This window comes from Platichthys flesus, chromosome 23, assembly GCF_949316205.1.
Source record: "Platichthys flesus chromosome 23, fPlaFle2.1, whole genome shotgun sequence".
NCBI lineage: Eukaryota > Metazoa > Chordata > Actinopteri > Pleuronectiformes > Pleuronectidae > Platichthys > Platichthys flesus.
The window spans coordinates 13,961,124-13,985,275 of NC_084967.1; the positions used below are offsets into that span (position 1 = coordinate 13,961,124).

At 45.9% G+C, this 24,152-nt stretch overlaps 1 protein-coding gene across 10 annotated transcripts in view; it reads right to left on the bottom strand.

Annotated features, from left to right (window-relative positions):
- The window catches only part of magi2a (membrane associated guanylate kinase, WW and PDZ domain containing 2a), a 164,039-nt gene that overhangs the window by 102,387 nt on the left and 37,500 nt on the right, over nucleotides 1–24,152 (bottom strand). For all 10 annotated transcript variants that reach the window (XM_062383103.1, XM_062383101.1, XM_062383104.1 and 7 more), the window contains exon 2: nucleotides 11,129–11,245. In XM_062383103.1, the coding sequence (XP_062239087.1) occupies nucleotides 11,129–11,245 (117 nt within the window). The remainder of the gene's footprint in view (nucleotides 1–11,128; nucleotides 11,246–24,152) is intronic.

Here is a 24,152-nt window from a genome sequence, read left to right on the forward strand (position 1 = left end):
TTTGTTGAGCGGTACAACAATCTCACCTTGAGCAGCCGAAGCAGCGTCCTGTGCGGTGGAGCACGCCGCAAATCAAAGCAAACACGGCCGAGGAGAGAGGAGGAGAAAGGAGGAGGGAGGGAGGGAGGTGGAGGAGATCTGGACTGTATAATCTACAATACACTTCTCCCCCCCCCCCTTTGGTAAACTGATAGGTGGGAGCAGAACATGAGGAAAGAGCCTGAAGTGTTCTGTGGTTTGACTTGTAGCCGAGGAATAAAAAATGACGCTGCAGAAAAACCTCTGGTGTGAACCCAGGCGTGCACTTTGTGGAACCGGGTGATAATGTGAACAATCTTCTTCTTTTAATACCGCACAGTGGAAAGATTGCAGGTCGTGGCAGGATCACGGCAGAGAAAAATGAGACGACAGAGAATTAATTTTACAGCGAGAGAAGCTTTTCGGCTTTTTGCTGCTCGTCTTTGGTTCGGGAGTTTAATTCACCGCTGGCCCGGCGTCGTTTCAACTGTGAAGTCACCACGAGCTATTTGAGGTCTTGAACATCATATCGCTGAATGAGAACCGTGACTCATGACCCAAGCATTTAGACTCTCTGCTACACGCAGGACTGAAGTGTAACTAAATCCTGTGGAACAGTCGAGTGCTGCTTATACACTGCACGTTGCTCTGAAGGCGATTTAAATATGGAGGTACACTTGAGAACTGGTATTATTACACCACTAATCTGAGATTATTCAAGTGATGTCAGATGGAACTATCGATGCAAAACAATCCTGAGTCCACATCATCTCGGCTGCACGTTGGTGGAAAATACAGGTTTTACAGTGGATGGAAACAATCCTCCCTCTCTATGAAACCACACCCACAGATATCATTTCAATTATTACCTGAGGAAATTGGTGAAATGTGAAAAACATGTCCCATGTCCTGGATGCACCCTGTGATCGGATTTCTTGACCTACACCGCGTCTTTCCACCGGGTTTGGTGTTCATCTATCCAGCAGTTTTTGAGAAATCCATGAAATTACAGCCTTTAATAAATAATAAGTAATATTTAAAAATGTACAGCTTCAAAACACCAATGTGAGCGTTTCCATCTCTTTCTGTCTCTTCATTCGTTTGTAGTCTTTAAGGTGATTCGGAGCCTAAGGGATCAATCCAAAAAACTCTTTCTCTCACAGCTCAGAAGTGATAATATACAATCCATCTGTTCTCCAACACACGACCTCTGAAATCCCCCGAGCAATGTTTCACCATAAATATGAATAAATGAAAACACCAATCACATCACAGCACATTTTAGCAGAAACCCTAATCTCGTTCTTTCAGAACAAAAGTCACATTTAGCAGCCGCGTCGTGGTTTTGATCGACCTGCTGCTCCCGGATCAGCACGATTAACCATGTGGGAGAACGACTGTATGATGTTGTAATCTGATCTGAGGATGAGATCAAGCTTTAATCAGCCCTGTAGGGCGATGAGGCCACTGCAGCGGCAAAAACAGGATGGTAGACGCTAAAATGTAAAAAAGGAGCTGAATATAATATAAAAAAGTGGTTTGTCGTCATAGTGTTGACCAGAACTTGACCAGAACTTGACCATATGACCACCTGCTTGTCCAGGGTGTTTGCTGCATTGCACCATGAACATTGGAATATAAGAAATCTCACATACGAGACCAGCTCCATTGAATGTATCACACAGTTTCTTATGGAACACCCTGAAAAAGTCCCCCCCCCATCACCGGAGACCGTGGACATCAATAAGGGGCGGCGAGTCGCTGCATCATTTCACCATCGGAGATAAGTTTAAACACGGTCTGGTCTAAAATCATTACCTTCTAAATTGAAAACTTGTGAAGTCAAGCTTATTTGCAAATAATGATGCAGACAATCCGACCTTCTGATAGCTTTTTCCTCATTTAGCAGGTCACAGCTGGAGATAGCGGCTTCCGCACGTTCAATTCCCCGTCCCACTGATGTGGCCAAGATGGAATATTTCATTAGGAGCTTGGATAAACAGAATCGGAGCCCTGATATGTCTGTGCGAGCACGTCGACTAAGCAGAGTAAGCAGTTGTCCTGCTATTATCTGAAGCCACAGAGAGAGGGACACAGATTGGATCGCTGCAGAACTCCCAGACTAAATCATTGGTTGTATATTACAGAGGCACGATGGGCAACTTTCAGCCAGAGCTGCAGGAGGTTTCTCCAGCTCCGAGCACAATCCTCCGACAACCCCCCCGAGCAGCACTCGGGGCCGGCCCGGCTGACTGAACACCTCGCTGCTGGGACCAGTGCTACCGCCTCATCTGACCAGTCATGATGGAAAACCACCGGAGGAGGGGAGGATAAGAGAGCGAATATCATCTTATCTTCAGAATGGAGCAGAAATGATAAACAGGAGAGTAAATCCTTGTGAGAAACAAGACACGAGTCGTAATCTTTATCTCAAACACTCAAGACTTGATTTGTGGGCATCTAAATTAACTCTGTGATGTCTGGTACCTTGAACGCTGCTTTGTCTTGTTTGCTCACATCCAAGAGGAGCCAGTGACTCATGCAGCCCCGGTAATTAACACGAGGGACGGTGAAGACTACAGGATTGTGACAGGGAGAGCGACTCTAATGAGACGGAGCCCGGGATTCTCTCCTCTCCTCGTCACCGGCCTCGCCGACTGCCCCGGCCCCGGCGATTGGAGAGCGCTAATCGCTACAACCGAAAACTGTGTCATTTGAAAACCCGTGGGGGGGGCAGGTGGGAGGGAGTGATGGAAGTACCAGGTTTTTTTTTGAAGGGATTTTCCACCCAGGAGGCTGTTTACAAAGACGTGGTTTAACAGAGGAGGAGAAAAACATTTCAGAACAATCCAGATCATGCAAAAAAAAACTGCATCAGAGAGTACACATATGTTTACCACGTTTTAAGGGATATTAGTTCCCTCCAGATAAAACTGCAGTTTTATTTTCCCAGAAACCACTTCTCCATTGTGCCATACTGCATCTACCAAGTATCATTGTTAGAACTGCCTTTTGCAAGACTGCAGTTTGAAGGTCTGGCGCTTGTGTTGCAAAATACAACACTCACAACAGGCCGAGCAACAATGACATCACTTATCACATCCTGCACCACTGTTTAATCGCTACCTGGGATTTGCAGCGTCCAGGTATCTGGATCGGTATCGTGGAAAGAAGAAACGCTATCGGAACATCTGGAGTGAAAAACGTTTTTCTAAACTGAACCCAGAGTTTTAAGTGGTTTCCAAGTTTCCCAGGTTCCATTTACCTTCCCGGAGAAAAGGGGCCGGCGCTCTCGTCTCTGTGCTGAACTACAATTTATCTAGTGCACTTCTCCTCGCGCCCAAATGGAAACCGAGCACGGAGAGAAACAGTTTGAAAAAGCACAGTCGGAACTTTTGGACCTTTAGTGCCGGCATTGATAACAGGAGACTATAGGGACACTGAGACGAATGAGATTTCTCCTCCTGCTGCAAGTCTTCTTTTAAACGCATGCTCTGTGAGAGTGGCTGGAGGTGTGGCGGCAATTTGTTGAGTAAAGAGCAGAGTCCACGCTGGTCTGTCTTCTACCTGCAGATGCACTCAACACAACACGTCCACAGACACATGAGAAAATGAGCAGAGGGAAGAAGGAGCAGTTCCCGAGTTGAGCATTAAGTGTCAACACTTGGAGAATAAAAACTGTGTTTCCAAGCACTTCAGGTCGTCTTGTCGTGTCCTGTCCTTGGATGTGCAGTGAAGTGCATGTGCTCACACAACAGTGTCATGCAAACACACAAAATGTTATGTATCAAGCTTAGACACGAGAATTTCTAATGAGCTGCTTTCGGACATTATCTGAAAGGACACACCTCGGACGCACCGGTTGTGTTGACATTATTTCTTCCAAATAGGAGATGATAGTAATTTGCAGCTGAAGTGTGAGGATTAACTTCTAGTTGCATTTCAAAGTAAAACCCACTAAATAACACCTTTTCATTTAAATCAATTCCACGCTGATCAGTTTGTGGTTTGGACAGAACACAAGCTGCCGACTCACAGACGGTGTCCCACCTCTGGGTTCTGCCTGAGCTGGATTATGTCTCCGTGTGTCAACGAGACACTTGCACTGCTCCTTTTTGTGGACACAATTAAGCCAGGGTCCATTTTTTACCCTGTAAGCCAACACGTCTGATCATCTCCAGTTTCGGTCATTAAAGAAGGTGTCACTTTCCATCACCGACACCTCACAGATGTATTCCTGGATCTACCTGCAGCCTGGCACATGTCATGGGAGCACAGAGGCTCAGTGGAAACGAGCTCCATTAAGTTCCAGCCCCTGAGCCGTCAGTGCCTCAGTTCTTATTGAAAACCATAAATAAATTGCAGAATTAATTATGTGGCGTGCGGGGAGGCGGCTCCACGATGGTTCAAGAGTAGCGAAAGCTTTTAAAGAGAGAGAAATTTGGAAATAAAATATTGCACGACTTAAGGTTTGTGTCGTGTGAAATTCTGAATTTTGCAAAACTCTCTCGGGAAGGATGAAAGACGAGGGAAGTGCCAGAGACATGAGGTGACCGCCAGCGGGCCACCTGATGGATATGTCTGTCCCGCAGAGGTTGGAGTGTAGCAGGGTAGAGGACAGTCTAGTGGTGTGTGTCTGTGTGTGTGTGGGGGGGTGGGAGGCTGTCCAATTAGTTCGAAAATTCCACACCTCTTCTTCATCACGTCAGCCTTTACCATCTGCATCTAGTGTCGTGTCACGCTTACAACCTGGCCCATCCACATCTGTGTCCCGCCATGTCACTCACCTCCAGCCCACACACACACACACACACACACCACAAACACACACACACACACACACACACACACACACACAAACACTTCCATGACTTCAGACGACATTAAATCATCGCTCATTTCCTGACCTAAAGTCAACCTTTACCTAACCTGAACCTAAACTTAGCTTAACTAAACTTAATCTCATCTTAACCTTAACTTTATCCTACAACTAACCCTGACCTTAAACTAACCTCTATGATGCTTTTACCCTAATGGAGGACGAGTCCCCGTTCTGTGTAGTGTTGAGGACAGTGAGGGATCGAAAAGAGGAGGAGGAGGAGGTGGCGGGGGGGAAGAAAGAGAAAGCGGGCTGAGAGTTTAAGAGGACTCGAGCCTTTGACGCAGACGGGGAGTGGAAACAGTTTCCATGGAAACCCCACCCAGCCTCCAATGAGTCAATGAGTAAGTGAGAGGAGGGGGGGGGGGGGACGAGAACAGAGAATAAATGGAGGGACGAGAGAGAGAAGGAGCTTTTTGATCAGAGGTAATTGTCTGATCTGTCTAACCTTTTGTCAGACAGAGAAACATAAGCAGGCGAATTAATCCACCGGCTAAACAAACAGCAGGTGACAAGAAAAAAACAAATCCACCTGCGACTACAAAGCTTCACCTCAAGTCCCCTCGGATCTGAAAGAGCCTCAGTCGACTCCTGACTCGTCTGCAGGAGGGCTCCAGCTCAGAGCTCCACAGTGAGGCCCCCTATCTACCCTTTCCTGATATATTCTGCATGTAAGACAGCAGACGTCCGAGTCAGATGCTCCAGACAATTTCAGGAACGTGTCCGCCATTCTATGGACAAAAAAGTGGAGGAATAGAAATATCCCTGGGAGGAAAAGGAGAAGCCATTCTGAAGAAGACGTCAACTTGAAAATACGAGGAGATTTGAGAGCTCTGAGCGATAAAGGGGAGGAGCTGCCATCGATGCAGCTGCCTCTCTAACCGCACGATTTCTGCACCTCATGTCTGAAAACAGCTTGAATAAAGATACCAGGTGAATAACATCATGCAGAATTCTTAACAGACTCCCTCTGTTGCATGTTGGCCTTTTTCAATGAGCCCCAAATTGAACCTAATTGAAATGCATACCCAGTCAGACATCTTGTTAGTACCAACACATGCTAATTCACAATTAAGAAAAAAGAGAAGATGTAGGTTCCGGTGGAGATACAACTGATAACGAAGGGAGGAGGCATCGGAAAAGGGAAAGAGCAGCAGGAGGGAGAAAGAGGGAGACGCACAGAAATTCATATTTCCTGCTTTGCTCCAAGACTCCGGGACGATCAAACCAGCAACTGTGGACAGACAGATGGACGTGCAGTCGCTCTCTCATTAGTAAAACACCATCAGCATTGCACACAGTTGCCCGAGCCATTAACACAAACTCGTTGCCCCTGTGGGCATCGGAATACCCATTAACTCACAGGCTCAACCACCACTTCCTGCTATTAGGACATATGTTGTTTGTGCACGCGTGTAAAGGCTAAAGCACACAAACACATACAGACATGCAGGGAGAGCGAGGGGCTGACATGCAAGCATACAGAGCCGCACAACAGACACGCACTTTGAAAAACAGACGCTGGGAACATGCAATCACACCCTTCGTAAACTTTACGTCTCCACTAGCGGATGTTGTGTTTAGAGGTTCTTCCTCTGTTATCAAAGTCTTCTTTCTCTACATGGTAGCCAAGCTTTTAGCAGAACGGGCGACAAAAAACCATGGCACAGTTTTCGCCCATTCACCCAAGGCTGCATGAGGCCATCGTGGATAATGTGGCAAAGCAAAGAGCCGCTCTGCTTTATGGCAACATCTTGAGTTTACAGGCTTCAGGTGCAGTGTCAGGTTTATCGTCCTTGTGTTTATCGTCATTGCCAGTTTACTCTATAGTGAGCAGTAAACTTAATGCATCACAACATTTCACCTTACTGTATACATCCAATTCAATGTTATACTGGACTATATTATAGGCTCCAATATAATGTCAGGAGACAGTCCAGGTTTAATCTCAATTGTGAATCATTGTCATTTTGCATTTGGACAAAAGTAGTGTAGCGGTTAAATCTGGTGGATACTATGTGGTCCAAGAATTTAGAAATCTACAAAATGTTAAAAATGAAATAGCAATCAAAAAGTTAATTATAAATAACTCTAAATAAATAGAAAACATGACATTACAACCACTAAGAGCCTGACTCAACATATAGGTGCACGTCTTTTCTGCATTGTTTATTATGTAAAATCTAAGTCTGCAAACAAACATTGAGTTGAAGGAAAGAAGAAGGAGAGTAAAGCAGCCGCGCAAATAACGACAAATAACTATAATGAGTCCATGAAATACTCTGTGGCTTTTGGGAAATTAGTCATATAAACCTGATGACCTTCATATTTCATATTTATTTGCCGGCGACGGATGCTCTGCACATATTTATATTTGATTTAGAATTAGGAGGAAAAACCTGAGGCGCTCTCTTTTTTTAATCTTTCGGTTGATGTGCCCGGCCTTCAAGTTATTTATTTCTAAATGACTGAGTTTAAAAAACACACGCTTGTGAGGTCTAACGCTCAGATATTAGTTCAAATATTTAAAAAAGTGTTTTTTTAAATAGTTTTCTGCTCAGCTCTGGGGTCTCCTGCTGAAACTGTGCAAAAGTCAGATTAAAGAAAGCCACATAATTAATAACCATGTTTTCCAGTTCAGAGGTCTCTAAATAATTCAGCCATCCTGGATCCAGTGTAGCCCACTTAGGCACCGCGACTAGTCTCCACACACTCGCTCCTTCCCGCTTCAAATCCACGTGGATTACCAGAGGATAGGCCTGATTTCACATGGGCTCGGGCTATTAACGCTCTGACCTTGGATTTCAACCAGGCAATTTTTCTAAAAGCCGGCAGAGCCCGAGCTGCCCCGGCCGACTCCGTCCAACCTCCGTGATTGGTATGAGTGGCAGTAGCAGTGGCAGTGGCAGTAGCAGTGGCAGTGGCAGTGGCAGTGCCCCCCCCCCCCCCCCAGAAGAATGGCTCCTCTGTACCACTCAGGGGTTATGTTTAAATTGCTGTGATGATCCACTTCAGATCTATCACTTACAATTCTCCTCTCTCTCGCTCGCCCCCCTCGTTTCTTATCACTTATCATAAATCTTACCAGGCTCTGATGTATCTATGTTTCTCAATTGGTGATAAGACTTTCTTATTGTCTGGTTTCATCTTCTTGAATCTGCACTTTACCAAACGCTTTTGAACCAAAGGTGCGATTCACACCTGGCATTAACAAGTGATCCGTATCTGGGTCCATTATCCTGGGGATGATGACCTTTCTTTAAATAGTGTGAATACTTCCTCCTGTTCTGTGAATTGAATGTCATCGAGGCATAAAATGGTTGTGAAGTGTCTTATCAATCAATGTATTATACTGGACAGATTCAAACCAGGACCATCTCCAGAAATGGTCTTGCCAATCCGATCCCATCAAAACGTGCAATCCATGAGCCGAATGACTTAGAGACCTGGTGATGGATTCAGACATCCAGACAGAGCTTGAAGTATGGAACCGCTGGTCCTTCACTTCAAAACCGGACAGTTGACGTGGTCGGAGCATCTAATGAACCGACCCAGCGTAAGACCCGGAACTGACTGGAGGGGCTAGAGGGGCTACCTGGCCTGGGAATTCCTCTGGATCCCCGTGGAAGAGCTGGGATTGTTAGCTGGGGAGAAGGAGATCATGTTCAGATACCTCCGTGACCTGAGCTCGAACCAGCAGAGCTGAGGCTTTAGAGATGATTTTGCACTGGATGAAAGTTTTATCTTACTGTTGCGTGACTGTAATGTCTCCTTGAATGCTGCAGAGGTAGGAAGCAAGACGGGAAAGTCCAGAAACATTGTGTTTGTCCACTGAGAAATATTCAGTACAGCCATCTCTGCTGTGGGGTCATTGTAAAGTACTGACTCCAGGCTGTCTGGCCCGGAAACCAGAGGAACCAGACCCTGGTTCCTCAGGTCAGAACACAGGCAGAATCTCTGAGTTCATAAAACGATTCCTGGACACGATTCCTGTGAAGACAAAACCGCTGCCTCTAGTGTATTCGTCAGCTTATCCATTTGTCTGTGTGCCCCCCCCCCCCCACATCCGACAGGGCACCTCAAATCTATTCTCTGTTATCCGTCCATCAAAACTTCAGCCTGTTTGTCGTTGTAGTAACAGATGCTTTATATCTCTTACATTTTTTTCAATTGACCTTTCGTTTGAATGGGATCTAGATTTCCTATTTCCAAGAGAGTCGTGGCCGAAATGCCAACAGACACTGAGGAGGATCCAAAGAATCTGAGACCACTCGAAGGGGAAATTGGTCTCAGGCTCTTTGGCCCCCGATGTGCCGATAATAACACAAACACATATGCTATACACTCGAGGAAAAAGCACTTTCACAAATGTACATGTATCCCATCCATCCATCAATCAATCCATTATCTATACAGCTTATCCTTTGAGGGTTGCAGGATGTTCTGGGTGAGAGGCGAGGACACAACGTATCCCAGGGTCAACGTACAGAGACAGACAACCAATCACACCTACGGGCGATTAACCCAAAACAAATCTGCATGTCACAGCAACAGGCCAAGCTAGGATTCAAACCTTCTGCACACCTGAAAGCTCCAGGTGAAGGGTTTGTTTTGCCATCCATCCTTCCATCCATCCAGATATAAAATGTCCAGCTCTCTCCCTCTCAGCAGCACAGAGGCCCATTGTTGAGGCTCCATTCATGCACCAGTTAACCTCCCATTACCTCTCTTTCTGCAACAGTTTATCTGCCAGTCCATTTAGCTCTGTGGTTAGCATGTGTCCTCTCATCCAGCCTCATCCTGTCCCTCTATCCACTTCCCTTTGTGCCTCTCTCTCTCCGCATTTGTTCTCACTCTTTAACTGTTCACCTCTTTCTCCACCTCAACCAACTCTGCGAGTGGTTGTTAGAGGAAAATTGCGCCTCTGCTCAAAACAAATAGGGGGGTAGGGGGGCACTGGACTTGAAGAATGCACCTCCATTGAGGATTCAGGGGAGAGTTAGCCACCAACACAGCTGGGCCTAATGGCAGGTGCTAGGCTAACACACAAGGAGACACCCATTCACATTGCAACCTTTTTGAATAATGGGGTATATATATATTCAGCAAAGACATGAGATACAGGAGTCAAAAAGGAATATGGATTAAACATCTGCAAGTCGGAGCCCATTCAGGCGCAGGGGACTTAACAGGACTGATGAACACACACACACAAACAAACCAGAGAGGAGTTTGAAAAGCTGCCCTCAACTTAAAAACACCAATATCGATATCTTAAATCCCTCCAAATCATATCTGTGATCGCTCTCAGCTGCTCGGGGGTTGTGTGCTCTTGTGAAGCAGCTAATGCAGCAAATCACAAGCCGAGCGCCGGAGTCAACACTTGATTCTGAAGAGTCGAACTTCCAGATGAGACCCGATTCCACCTAAACCAACATTCCCAGCAGATAATCGATCAAAGACGCCGACTGATATTTGAGGGATTCGGAGCTGACGGCAAAAGATCACAGCAGCGAGGGGGGGAAGCAAGAACCTCCTCACAAGCTCTGACTCGGATAGAAACCTAACATGTCCAGAGCATGTTGTCCCCAATGACAGCACTTCATCAAACTGGCTGTGCTTCTATAAACGGGTCTCCACTATACAAAGCATTTTGGAAGTTTGGAAGGAGCTCCAGAAACCCAACTAGTGCCAGTCAGCTTGTGGTAATAACATAACAATGCGATGGTATGTTTTCTTGACCTTGGAAACAGGTGATGATAAAACTATTTTAACACCTTCAATCTATTTTCATTAGCACATTTGCAAAGCTGATGATTTAGTAAGTGGGTCTTTTTGAGGGGAAGGTTGCTGGATTGAAAGAAACAATTCAGTTGCATTATGGGAAATACAGGATCCAGTATGTCTGTTCAGGTTTGACCCGTAATCAATCGTGATATCCTGGCATCTGCTGCGGTTTTTAATTTCCACCTTTCTTTCTTTAATCTGTTGATCCCATGTTGCACAGTGTCATGGGAGTGCCATAAACCGACAACCCAATCAAATTACAACAAACAAACTGGCACTGAATGAACCTGGAGCTTATGGGCACCCTTGGAGATCTCAGGTCTCATTTCAGTTGCCCACTTCCTCCAGCGAGACAGAGACAAACACCAGAGACGTCTCACTCAAGGAGACGAGTGGAGGCAGCAAGGGTTCAACGTGAGGACGGGAAAGAGGAGGGTAACTCACAGGGGACGGTGCGGAGGTAGAGGTTGTCCCGGATGATCTGCTGCAGCTCGTGGTCCACGGAGCCTTTCTGGAAGCGCAGGTTGAGGTAGTGGCGCAGGTCCTTGTCTATCACGCCCCCTGGAGGAACACAAGGGGCAGTAATCAGTAATCAGAGTCAGACTTCGGCCACCAAATCAATCACTCTGACATGCTCGACTGTACATTTTCATTCCAGCAGAGGTCAAAAAATAAAAAGGGGAGAAACAACTCTACTCATTATCCAGGAAGCATTGCTTGCCTCTTTAGTGTTTTCTGTGCAATTTCCAAAAAGTTCCAGGAGCGAGCACAGGAAGATCCAGACGCTGCAGCGACAAATGACCCAGAAATCCATGCACACACCACGGTAAACAATTTAAATTTGCTAAATCCCTTCAAACAAACAGAGCCAACACTAATGAACACACTCTGCCCCCTCTCTCAGATACAGCATCTGTCAAGTGCAGCCAAGGATTGGTGGAGGTGTTAAGTGGAGCCGTGGCCAAACATGTGTGGAGAGATGTCTACACATAAATCACCCGGCGTACCGGGGGCTGTTTTTCCTTCCATCCTCCTCTCCCTCACCCTCACCTGAGTCACCCACATCCCCCTTTTCCCTCCCACTTGTGTGAATTGACTCCCCCCACCCCCCTGACACCCCCCTTTTTTTAAACCAGTACATCTCGCTGGCTCAGCAGGAAAGAAGAGATGGAGAAGCGACAGAGAAATGGAGGTATGGGGGATAAGAGATGGAAAGGCAAGGGCAAATCCCATGGGGGAGTGGAAAGGGGACAACGAGCTAAAAAAAGCATCTGCCCCCCCCCCCCCCCCCCCACGCAACAACACTCCATCTTTCTACTCTGCTATATACACCAACATAATCACATTTCAAATGGGGGCAGGAAAGGACGGATGGGAGGAGGAGGTGGAGGGGGGGGGGGGGGGGGTCGGGCTGACGTTACTTATGGGATTCCTCATGATGCCGCTTTAACCAACACACTTCAAGAGAGAGACGCAGGGAGACGCATGGACGAGGGGACGAGGGGGGTGCACAGGCTGAGCAGACATTCGTCTAACCTTCAACATCCTTTTTTACAGCAGCAACTTGGCACGGCGCCACAAAGCATTTAGCTGTGGCCCGGTCCTCTTTCTCCCCCCCACGCCATCCCGAAGGCAATGACATCCAAGCGAGATATGTTCGGGAGAGCAGCGAACACATCAGCAACACACATGAAGACACACACATGAAGACACGGATGCACCGAGACAGACAGGAGGTGGGTGACATTTACAAGCGACGGCCGATAATCCAGTTTGGAAGTTTACAGTCATATCTGGGGTTGAGATATTTTATTCATTCATCACATTGTGCCTTCTCAGTCGAGACCCTGTCACACACACACACACACACACACACACACACACACACACACACACACACACCGACATGCCACTAATCCGTCAGAGCTGAACTAATTCATTGAGGGCTGCATTATAATCATGCAAGAACCTGAATCACTGGCTCCGTCTGCGTCTCTGTCAGAAGACGTGGAGCGGCACGACCAGCCGTCCACATTTGCATGAGAAAAAGAAGCCAAGCCAATGCATACTGAAAAGGTGAGCGGACTCACAATGGCACACAAACAGAAACACACACAGTGTCACACTAAATGGCACCTCTTGCGCGGACAGCGGTTGTGCAGCCGGTGCCAGAGTCTCCCTTCTCCACAGGTTTTGTGATGCAAATATTCTCCCAGCTGGAGGAAAAATCTCTGCTCCTGATTGTTCCGACTGGGATCCCCCCAGTACAGTCCTGCTCCCAACTCTGTCAGCCCGGAATCTAGCCCCTCAGCCAGGGCAGCCTGGGAGCCGAATCCCCTCTTCTCTGCACTCCACCATGGAGAGATGAATCAGGAGAGCGCGGCAGGATGAGTGGCACCGAGGCAAAGAGTGTGTGTGTGTGTGAGAGAGAGAGAGAGAGAGGGAGCGAGAGGGAGATGGAGAGAGAGGGAACGGGAAGGGGAAGGGAAGATGTGTGTGATGCTGCGAGTGAGAGAGAGAGAGAGAGAGAGCGTTGAAGAGCAGCTCAGCCGGTGGGGACCGATCGCACTGAGATCCCTTTTCCTCCCGGAGCCACTCCAGATTCTCAGGTCCTACAACGCCCCCCATCTGCAGCACGGGGCACTGCATCTGACTCACATGATGCCACAGCCCCCCGTACACATGGCCTGGCTCTGACCTTCTTCCACCATCGACGACCACACGATGAAACTGAACGCTAGAGGAAGACAGCTTCTGTCTCTCGTCCCACTAATTAGGCTGTAGTTTGATTCTCCCAATTATCTCCTTTTCTCCTTCTTCTGATAACATATCTTTTCTATATTTATTAATGTTCTTTGGAAAACCCGCAATAACAGTCTGAATTGAATGACTGCTACATCTAAGCTGAATTCAACTACTTCAGGTTTTAGGAGTGTGATCTCAGCCCCACTCCTCAATAGGGACCAATATTTGGCAGTGAGTCCAGAAGTAGATTTTGTGTGCACAGGAGTGACACGAGAAGCCGCCGCCGTTTTGGAAAGGTGAATGACAGAGGCAGCGCGGAGAAGGAGAGGATAGAGACGGAGGAGAAGAGGGGAGAGCTTTGGATTGACAGCATGACAGGAGAATCCACTCAGCGGTGCCTGAGCCAATCAGCCGAGCACGACAACCGTCCCGGTGGCACCACGGTTTATTCAAACTATTCACTTAATAATTCTACTTCGACCTTGAGGAAAGGTGACGTTGATGTGACTGTTAACACACATGAGGAAAAATCACGACACACAAGGATGAAAGCAGGCGAGGTAACAGTTTCCTCAGCAGATGGGTGAATGGAAACTGGTTTTGCCTCTGCCGCAGAAGAGAACCCACCATGTAAGCTCAGCAGGTGCCACGTAACTCCCCTGAGACGCTGGGCGAGAGAGAGAGAGGGGGAGAGAGAGAGGGAGAGAGAGGGGGAACAGCCTGTGGAGAGTTAAAAAAAACAAGAGAGCAGCTGGTTCTCCGGAGAAAGAGGAGCTACAGCGGCTAACTGCCTCAAACCCTGGCACCAAGCGGAGGAGCTGCACAGAGGAGGGAAGACGACCAATGATACACATCGAGTTCTCAACCTGTGGTCTGGGATCTGCAAATTCAATTTCATAATTAAACTATGTTTGCATTCGTAATTAACTGTGCATGGTTTACCTTATCTCACCATTGCATAGCATATCTCCATACCATAGTATACTATAAGATAGCATAGCATAGCACATCATATCTGTCCCACCATTATTTCCTATAGTTTTAAAGACTGTTGTTCGAGCCTGAAGTTAAGGTTGTGGTTTTAAACTCTTTGATATTGATGGAGAACTACACACAAACACATGCACATGTAACACACTCGCAGTGTGAAACCAAAACCTCAGCAGCCTCATGACAGCCGAGTCCTCAAAGTCTCCTGCTGGAGCCCGAAAACCTTCCACTCCATCAAGAGGAATCCAGCATGGAGGATGTGCTGACAGTCAGTCGGAGCTGGGAGCGCCGTCATCAGAGCCGCGCTGACAATATTTATCAAGCCGCGCTCCGAGGGCGCCCGGCGGGGGGGCACATATGTAGCATCATCGCACTGTGTGTGTGTGTGTGTGTGTGTGTGTGTGTGTGTGTGTGTGTGTGTGTGTGTGTGTGTGTGTGTGTGTGCATTAAAGTCGGGGGGAGCAGCAGCAGACAGCTGTTTGGATAATCAGACTAATTAAAAGTTCAGGATGAGCTTCAAACCTTCGCCAGCTCGTTGCAGACACACGCTGCGCGCTGTTGATTAGTCTTCAATGAACATACATGAGGCCAAGTCTGTGGTGAAATGTGCTGGAAACCATAAACACCAACTGGCTATCAGATGGAGTCTCACACACACACACACACACACACACACAGACAGACACACACCAAGAAACACTAATATTTTGCTCCTGCAACATGAGTCGGTTTCAGTGGCGACAGCATGTTTTCACTTTTCTTCTGCTCATCGTCACAGCATCATTTTGTCTCAACACTGGGGTTCATGCCAGAACAATAACAACTAAAATTGGGATTCTGTTCGGGAGTGAAAGAGAGAGCCAAGGATTTTTTGTTTGCTTTTGCTCAATTTAGAGTTTGACAATAAGTACTTTCTAGATTATTTGTATTAATTCTTAAAAACGTTTAGCATCATCCATCCATTCCATTTAGCTCCAACTATTGTTTTCCATGTATTTCAGAAAATCTAATAACTTTCTTAAGTTCACTTTGAAGGAGTAAAAAAGCATCTGTTCACCTTCATGGAAAAACATAACTTGCCTTATAAGTTGTGAAGTAAAGCTTTCAAAGACATATTGTTCATGTTGTCTGATGTGAAAAATTTGACAGCCTACGGGACCAATAATTACATTTTCATAGTGAAACAGACTAATCTGATTTGTGTACAGCCCTAAAAGACGTCCCACTCATTTCCTGAAATTAAAGGACACCAGCCTGAGATGCACACACCCACAGTGTCTCCAGCTCTCCAGAACCCACAGGTGATTACACACCTTTCCCTTCTGCAGCTACATGCTGACCATCCCCGGCTCCCCACTCTGCGCACCAGCTGCCTGTTCATGTGTGAGCATGTGTATGATCGTGTTTCTGATGTGCAGCGTTTGTCTTCTGGCAGGTGGGAGGCCGGGTCCATTCTAGCCGGGGATGGGGACACTGATAATGCTGCTGGAGAAGGAAATGAAATATCTCCTGCATGTGCCACGGTGCCGTCCAGATTTTGGCTAAGCAGTGGATTGATGGGGAACAGCCTGCGAGAGCTCCTACCGCCGAAACTGCAGTGTAATCAGGATCTGTGTATACCGGTTTAAATGCTTTTTGGAAGTAGGGCTTTAGGGGATTTCTAGCGGTTAGCCTTTAGGTATCTGCAGAAAATCGTGTCTTCCATAACGTGCCTCTACTCAACTCAGAGAGTTGGCCGAACTTCATTTGAACCTGTTCCTACTTGAAAGCAGGTGCTCTACCTCCGCTGCGCAAACTGCTTTGCATGAATTTACACTACTGGGAAAGCAACGGCTTGCGATTTCCATGCAGGCACAGAACTGGACTAACTGATGATTCACCTACTGTATCGTTTACAGTATGAGTAAATACACGCTGCACGAGTCTGCGTGTAGTAGACGATGTTGATGCATGTGTGTCTGAAGGCGCTGTGATGTATAAAGCAGTTTGTGTGGTTGTTAACACTGGAAAATTGCTCCCTCACAACATTATTTCCTTCAAATCATTGACTCAAGTGATTCAGGCTTTATGGGTCCCTCCTGGAGAGATGGTCTGCAGAGCTTCAAATCTGTTTTAGATTATCATCCAAATGGAAAGACTGGAAATTATAGTAATAGAAGAAAGAAAATATCAATCAGCTCAGCAGCATATTCACCCGCACGCAGCGTGATGTGTGCCAAAGGTTGGGTCAGGATTCCTGTAAGAGCCAGAGACCAACGTCAAATGGTGGCTTGACCCGTCATTACCTTCCACAGCCGATATCCAGCTGTGTCATTATACACTAACCGAACAGTCAGGTAGGTAGAAACCCTCTATCCAAGCAACTCAGCCACACTTGAGCACTTAAATCTCAGAGTCCAAGCAGAGAGCTAAATCTGGCTGCCCTCACTAGCTTGACTGGCAGTTTTACCTAAAAGCCACCGGCTGTGGCTGAGAACTCCAGCACTCGGTTAATTCTCCTATTATCACCCCTGAGAGTGGCTCCTCTCACCATCCTGAAGAGAAGCTGTGTATGAACAGAGAGGGGAGCACACAGGGCAAGTTTCTGGAAACGTGGACGTGAACCGGAGGTCGCACTTGAACATGAATCCTGCCGTGCCCTCGTACCTCACACTTGACTCCGGCTTATTTTATACAGTTTATCAAATCACCGGCCGACCCTGCTTTGGCGGAGAGACTCTCTCTGCTCATCTGGCTGCTTGTTCTTCCAAGTGAATCTCCTCAGCAAGCACCGATTACCTTCCTCTCTGATGCCGACTTATCCAATGGGGATTAGCCTTTGCCCATTCCACCTTAACAACATAATTTAAATGTATAAGAGCTGCATGAGCCTCGGAAGCTGCCGTGCTTCTTTCACCAAGTCAAACCTGACTGAAGAATATATTGGAAAACAAATTTAAATTCTTCTAAGGCCTCATTAATGTAGTCAGTTCCAATATTGGTGTTTCTGATGCAGAATCATGAATGTTTCATATCTCACGACTGTACAAGCTCATCTAAAAGGTCAATAAACTACAAAACTCATAAAACTTTGCTACACTAAGACACAAAACGTACTCATTCAAAAATATTTCTTAATGTAAAAACATGAATAAAACATTTGACACTCAATTTATTATTTGAACTATGTGCATTTTGGGGGTTTTGAGGCATCACAAGGTTTTATCATCATGTTTTGCATCAAGCATCACAAACCACACTGACGTCATCACAATGAGATGAGGTGGAAGACAGAGGCCGTGGCTCCCTGCTGCTAAAATAATGAAAAGTCAAACTATTAATGTTTTTTATATAAGATCGATTTGAACGGGATCATGCAAACAATAATCCCCTGCAGGCAGTTAGCGGCAAGTCCAATTTCAGGGGGTTACGTGGCCATGCAGGCAAAAAGAAAGACACCAAGGACACAAAGTCCTTATATCACTTCTTTCTGGTTCACTGGAAGTTGTCTTTGGAGGATCCATGTGCCGCCGGTGCCCTTGTGGCAAAGTGGCCGAGCAGACACAAAAAATAAGGTGTCCACAAAGCCTCCGCTCACTTTCTGAGGACAAGCTTTTCATCATGTCAAGTCCAAATCTATTTATGTGATCTCAGTTCCTTGGAGGTTTTATGGTCAAGAACTTGTCCGACTCTTTCCACTACGGTTATCAAATTAGCGGAAGTACACATGAACACGGTAGTTCCGAGAAGTGATATTTGTTTGTTTTCAGAAAGCCATCATCCAAACCAGCAAATGGAAATTATAACACTTGAATACAAACAGGGCAATTAACACATTAAGCTACTAATTCACGATTAGGATGTTTACAGCTCCTTTTTAATGTTCCTTGGAAACGTGAATCCTCTGCGGTGCTTAATCATTAGCAAACCGTTGTCTCCCAGTCCTGCTCTCCATCACTTAAAGCTGCCTCAGGCCACCTGCCCAAGCTTTTAACCAGCTTCCCCTCTGTAGCAGCCTAAACATCGCTGCTGTGCGGCCAACCAATAATGCATCAAATGGAATTAAACTTCAGAGCCGGACCCTGTTTGAACACACGGCCGTGTAAGTTCTTATCGCTCTCCTTCCTCTCAGTCATCGCTGCTTATCTCTTTGTCGAGTCATTCTTGTGCAACCCTCCTTTCAGGCCACTTCCCCTCCCTTCTCCCCTTTCTCCTTGTTTCTATATTTGTAGAGGTAACATAATAATCCTGAAATGGGGCTGTTTATTTATTCATTTGAGGCGTCGTCGGCTGCAAAAGGGCAACTGGAAAGGGCTTTGTTTGCCTGATAAAGCCGCTGGAAATGAGTTTAAAATGACTGATGACACAGAAAGTCTGGCCGCTGCACACCATGCATTGCAGCTCGTCCCGGCACAAAGGGGCGGGGGGAACGCCGGGATGCGGATGGGAGAGTAAAAAGGTCTCATCGCAGCATAAATCTGCAGTGAAGTAAATTCAAAGAGGTGATGTAGAAACCGTGCAAATCTTTTGAAATAATGCTAATCTTTTTTGAACTTATTCCATCCCGACAATAAAGCTCTCGTATCCAATCGTCTTTCCAGGTTTGTGTCATCTGCATGCAGGACACGTCTCTGGAAAACGTCCACACCACGGTGCCCGTCTTAGAGCAGCGTCAAAGTAAATAAAGACGAGGTGATTTCAACATGAGGATGCAGGCGGCCACGGACGTGCCCTTCCAGTGACGAATCACCAAGCGTGCTCATCGAAGCTGCTCACAAACGTTGGCTTTGAGGTCCAGGAGCGTGTGAAATAGCCTCACCTTGGTCGGCTGGTGGTGGAGGGGGGGGGGGGAGCAGCAAACAGTCCTAGCTCGACGCTTTACAATGTAGTTGCCTTGACAACAGCATTACTTCTGTCATAGTTAAGACACTGCTCCGAAGAACCACAGCAAGTCCATTATATTCTATTTGCTCCTGTTTTTGTTTTTTTTCTTCCATTTACTGGTTATGAAAACCCCAGACAGAGAAATATTTCCAGATTGAAAATAACACAAGTCTTTACCCCCCCAACCCCCCCCAAGTCACAGGCAGTAACTCATTATATTCATAACAATAAGAGCATCTGAGAGAACATTTGGATCCCTCTGCTGAACATCTGGAGTCGTAGGTGTGATCAGGGCTAAGAGGAGGAGAAATAATAAAAACCGACATGAAGACAAAGCAGACAAAAGAGGAGACGCCAGGATCGGCCGGAGGTTTTCTCCTCCTGTGAGGGAATGAAAGAGATGGAGGGAAAGAGACCCACAAGAATATATTGGAGTCAGGCTTTTGTTTTAAAGGCAGGACCCACATCCAGAAAGCAGAGATAACCCGCAATGAAATTATTTATTGCGAGTTCCATTATTTTTGAATCCCTAGAGATACATTTCAATTTCAAGAGTTCTAGTCCATCTTTTTCTACATTTTAGGGTCGACTCAGGTGGAGAGGACGAAAGGATATTGTGTCTTTATCTTGAATTTTTTGAAAATTACTTTGGTGAGTTCAGGGTAACCCTCATCGCCAAAACGAACCAAGTTTGAATTGATTGTAGTTTTAAGGAATTCAAATCATGGCTCTGGGACTTCCAAAAATCGCACTCTCCTCAAAATTGATATGGAAAGAATAAATGGTTTCTGTCCTTGAGACAAAAACGGAAGGAGACAAATCGCACACAAGTGATTGTCATTCACTTCCAACCATCGCCGACTTTCATTTCTCCAGAAGAAGTGAAAACACATGGCTTTGTTTACCGTGTGGTGCACATCGGCGTCTCAGTGAAGCTCCACCGGTGACGTGAGGAGTGTGTGGTTGAGCCAGGGCTGACTCAGGGCAACTCTAACACAGCTGTATGGAGTTTATTGATATTAATAGGTCGCAAGCTAATAGCCGAAAAAACGTAATGGGCACCACAGGGTTTACTCTGACGCATTGTTACTGATACAGCACAGTTTTCATTACACCTCGCTGGAGCCGGTTTAATTGAACTGACCCAATCACAGCCCCGGAGCGCTCTGGTCTGCTGAACTCGGCAAACGTCGGTAATAGAAGCTGATGGAAGAAAGATTAAAAAAAACGCTGCTGCTGAATCACGCTTTGCATATCCCCACATTCCCCGCGATGTTTATTTGCGCTGTCAGAGATGAATTATGGGAAACGATAAAGCGGCTCATGAAGCTTTCTGTGAGCAAACACAACAGAGATGATGTTCTGTTCTATGTAAATGTTTCCTTAGCAAGTGTAATGGGGTAAAGTGGCGTATGTGCGAAGTGAGCCGCTGAATATTCCTTTTCAATTATGTTTTAATGAACTGCGACAATGTGAGGCTCAGGGGGGAAAGGGTAATGAAATATTTGCCTGAAATTGAATGTCAGAGAGATGCTGGCTTCCTGGTATCACCCACAGAAAGTAACACAAACACACAAGTCTGTCTCTACTCACAAATGGACACAGTACCCCTGAATCTAACCCGAGCTAAAGATGTTTATAGTTCACAGGAACGGTAAAATAGCCCGAACCTTCAGGCGAGGAGCAGATTCTGGAGAAAGCAGCAGGAGGTAGAACATGATGTATGGATTCTGAAGGGGAAAGCATGTGTACTTGTTTACTCTCTTGAATCTTGTCTTTCTTTCCGAGTTGAGAGCTTCTTTCTTGCGTATGGTCCCTCTTTTTCCAGAGTTCAGTGGAAGTCTGGAAGCAGATTAAGTAATGACAGAAACTTACTCATTACCGAGCCAGTCACAATCAAAACTAGAAGCCTCACTCCATCCTAAACTGAATTCGAACTCCAGCAGCTCGTCGGAAAACCTCAAACAACCTCTTTGAAAAAGTGACGACAACCAAAAATGTCCTAAATTTCCCAAAGCAATCCTCAATCTGTAAAGTCTTTAGTCAAAATGGTCGACACAAAGATACAGGTACAAGTGCACGGACACAAACTCGGGTTTAAAGTGATTTACTAGAACTTTTCTCACTCGCACACACGATTACATCTGAGCTGTACGGAAACCCAGCCCAGTGTGACCAACAGAGCGACTGGTGCTTCAACAACTGCCTCCTCATCACAACCTGCACTGTCAAAACAGCCGCCACACTCAGCCAATCACGGCACATTTCAAAGGCCTCCTCGCCCAATTGCATTTGGCAGCTCCACTCCAGATCACAGCTTACTGAGCAAAGTGGGGGAAACTGTATCTGATTCAACGTCCCCCAGCCGCACGCCTTTTATAGAGAAACCAATGCGTTGAGAGAAAACTGGGATGCACCAGAGAGTTTCACAGACAAGCGTACAAACATAAACAGCACACACACACACACCACACACACACACATGCAAAACAGCCAACGCACAAGACTGCAGCCTCTGGATGAGAACTTCTTCAGTGCAGCGCCGACTGGAAGCTGCAGTGAGTGTAGATCATCTGAGGTAATCAAACTCCAAGAGGAACCCTTGTCAGGTCAGATCTCAACAGGATTTCAACATGATTCTGTCTGAAGCTCTCCATGGTTGTACAGGGACCACTCAACAAGCATCATGGTGGAGTGCACGGAGGAAGTTTGGGAGGGAGACGCTTTCCGAAGCCCGGACGCCTGCAGTGAATTATTAAGCATCTTGTGTCTGAAACATCGTCTGAGCTAAAAAGGTCAGGATGCAAATCAAATGTTCTGCATTTACAAAGCAGTGAATTCTCCATTTTGGTCTCAACCTTAGTTTGGATACAAAGACGATATGACAGCTTCTCAGAAGTGAAGCCAGATCAGTTGGACCGCCCTCTGGTGGCTGGCTGCAGTATAGCGATGTAAGTGGATGGGACATGGACCAAACACAAAAAAAGTCATGAATAATAGTTTCTGAAAATTGGTGTCAGTCATTTTAAGGTAGTTTATATCACAGAGCTGAGATACAAAATGGCTCCTACCATATCCGGAATATTTTGGCTTCACTTTTGTACATCGGGAGAAAGTGGAGACGTGTCAGCCATCTTTATTTACAGTCTACATTCTCAACTTTATATAAATGTGTATTAATAAATGGAAAATATATAAATGAGTGTATTGACATTTGTTCCACAGTTCCCCTCTTGTCATATTTCCGCCCCTTGTTTTGTTTTCACACCACACAAGTGTCACTGCTTCGAGACACAGCTGTAAAACCCCCGGCCGGCACAGAACGGGGATGAAGTTTGCAGGCACTTGTTGAACTCGGAGTATCACTTAGCAGCTAAAGAGCCAGGCGTTTCTCTCAGGAGTCGGCTGAGGTCGGACCAAAGCTCCAACGGTAATGATTATTGCACTTATATTTGTGAGGTGGCCAGAAGCGCGACTCCAAATGAATGCTAATGTGGCCTCGTGTCTGCCAAGTATGAAAAAAGCTTTTGGTAACACGCTCGCTAAGACAAATTTATGACAGGATAATATATCAATCTTGTACTTAAATCTGGTACAACTGCTTCCAAAGTATTAATACGATTTATAGATGCTATCATTTGAATTGAATTAATTGTTACGAGCTATTGACTAATACTTGTTTTCATCATTTCTTGTAGCATTGTAAATCTTAAAAGTTGATTTAACTTTACCAACAGTCTAAAAGTTAAAAGATATTTTATTTACTATCAAAGACGCTGAGGGAAACCAGCAAACTTCCATTTGAAAATCCAGAACCACTATTTTGGTATTTTAGCTTTAAAGATGAAAGCTGCAGTTTATTTACAGTAAATCACAAAGTATTTCATGTCTCAAAATAATAAAAGTGAAAATTCTGAACACTAAATGCATCTAAAACGCAATCTCTTTAATTCAAATAAAACATAAGAAAATGAAACCCTCATGAATTATTACTTTTGTATTCCTGTTAACTCAATGACATCTGAAGAGGAGTTCCCTCGGAGTCTGATCAGACTCAGTGAATACTGTTCACTTGCTCCTGCACGCTCCGACCGGCCCATTCAGGTCAGCCTTCTCAGCAGCTCAGCCACAACAGTGCAACCGGTCAACCGTCCCAAATTCTCCCCTGTCACCCCCCCACTCGAACCATCCCCATCACGGGCTGCCCCTAGCTGTCTGCACTGGGCTAAGAGCCCCGGCACTGGCTCACATGAAAGGCTGCAGCTCATAACTCGCTGCCAGTGTCCAGCAGCAGACTCGCTGAATCCCAGAATCTTCTCTCTCGGGGTATTTACAGAGTTTTTCTTCAACTTTCCCCCAAACAAACAATCACATCCTCTTTTGTTTTTTCAAAGAAAGAAAATATGGCATTCAATTTAATTCAATTTTACCACAAAAGTCAGATTTGCTGAATGTAGAATGTCATTTGAGGATCCAGGAGTGATAACCAGATCTGACCACACACTTTAGAAAGCTTTTAAACTCTGAGGGCAAACGATTACCCGTAAGACTCTCAAATAGAGCAAGAGTGACTAAAGAAAATCAACATTTAAGCCGACCTCGGGTTTGCACGGTCTATTTTCCCAATAATGAGAGCGCAGAGCAGCTCATTGATTTCCTCGCTGTGAGTGAGAAGAGGTTAATTACGATCCCAACAGCGGTCAGCAACAGGCCTTCTCGTCCTGAGGTCAAGACAAAGCACTGTACCCAACTTCGTCTGCGAGTTAAGCAACGAAAGGCGAGAGAGAAGTTCAGCCCCACTGAAGGTTTATCACAGGACATTGACCTCAGTTTGAAACACTACAGCAGAAAAGCCGATGAAAAGAGAAAC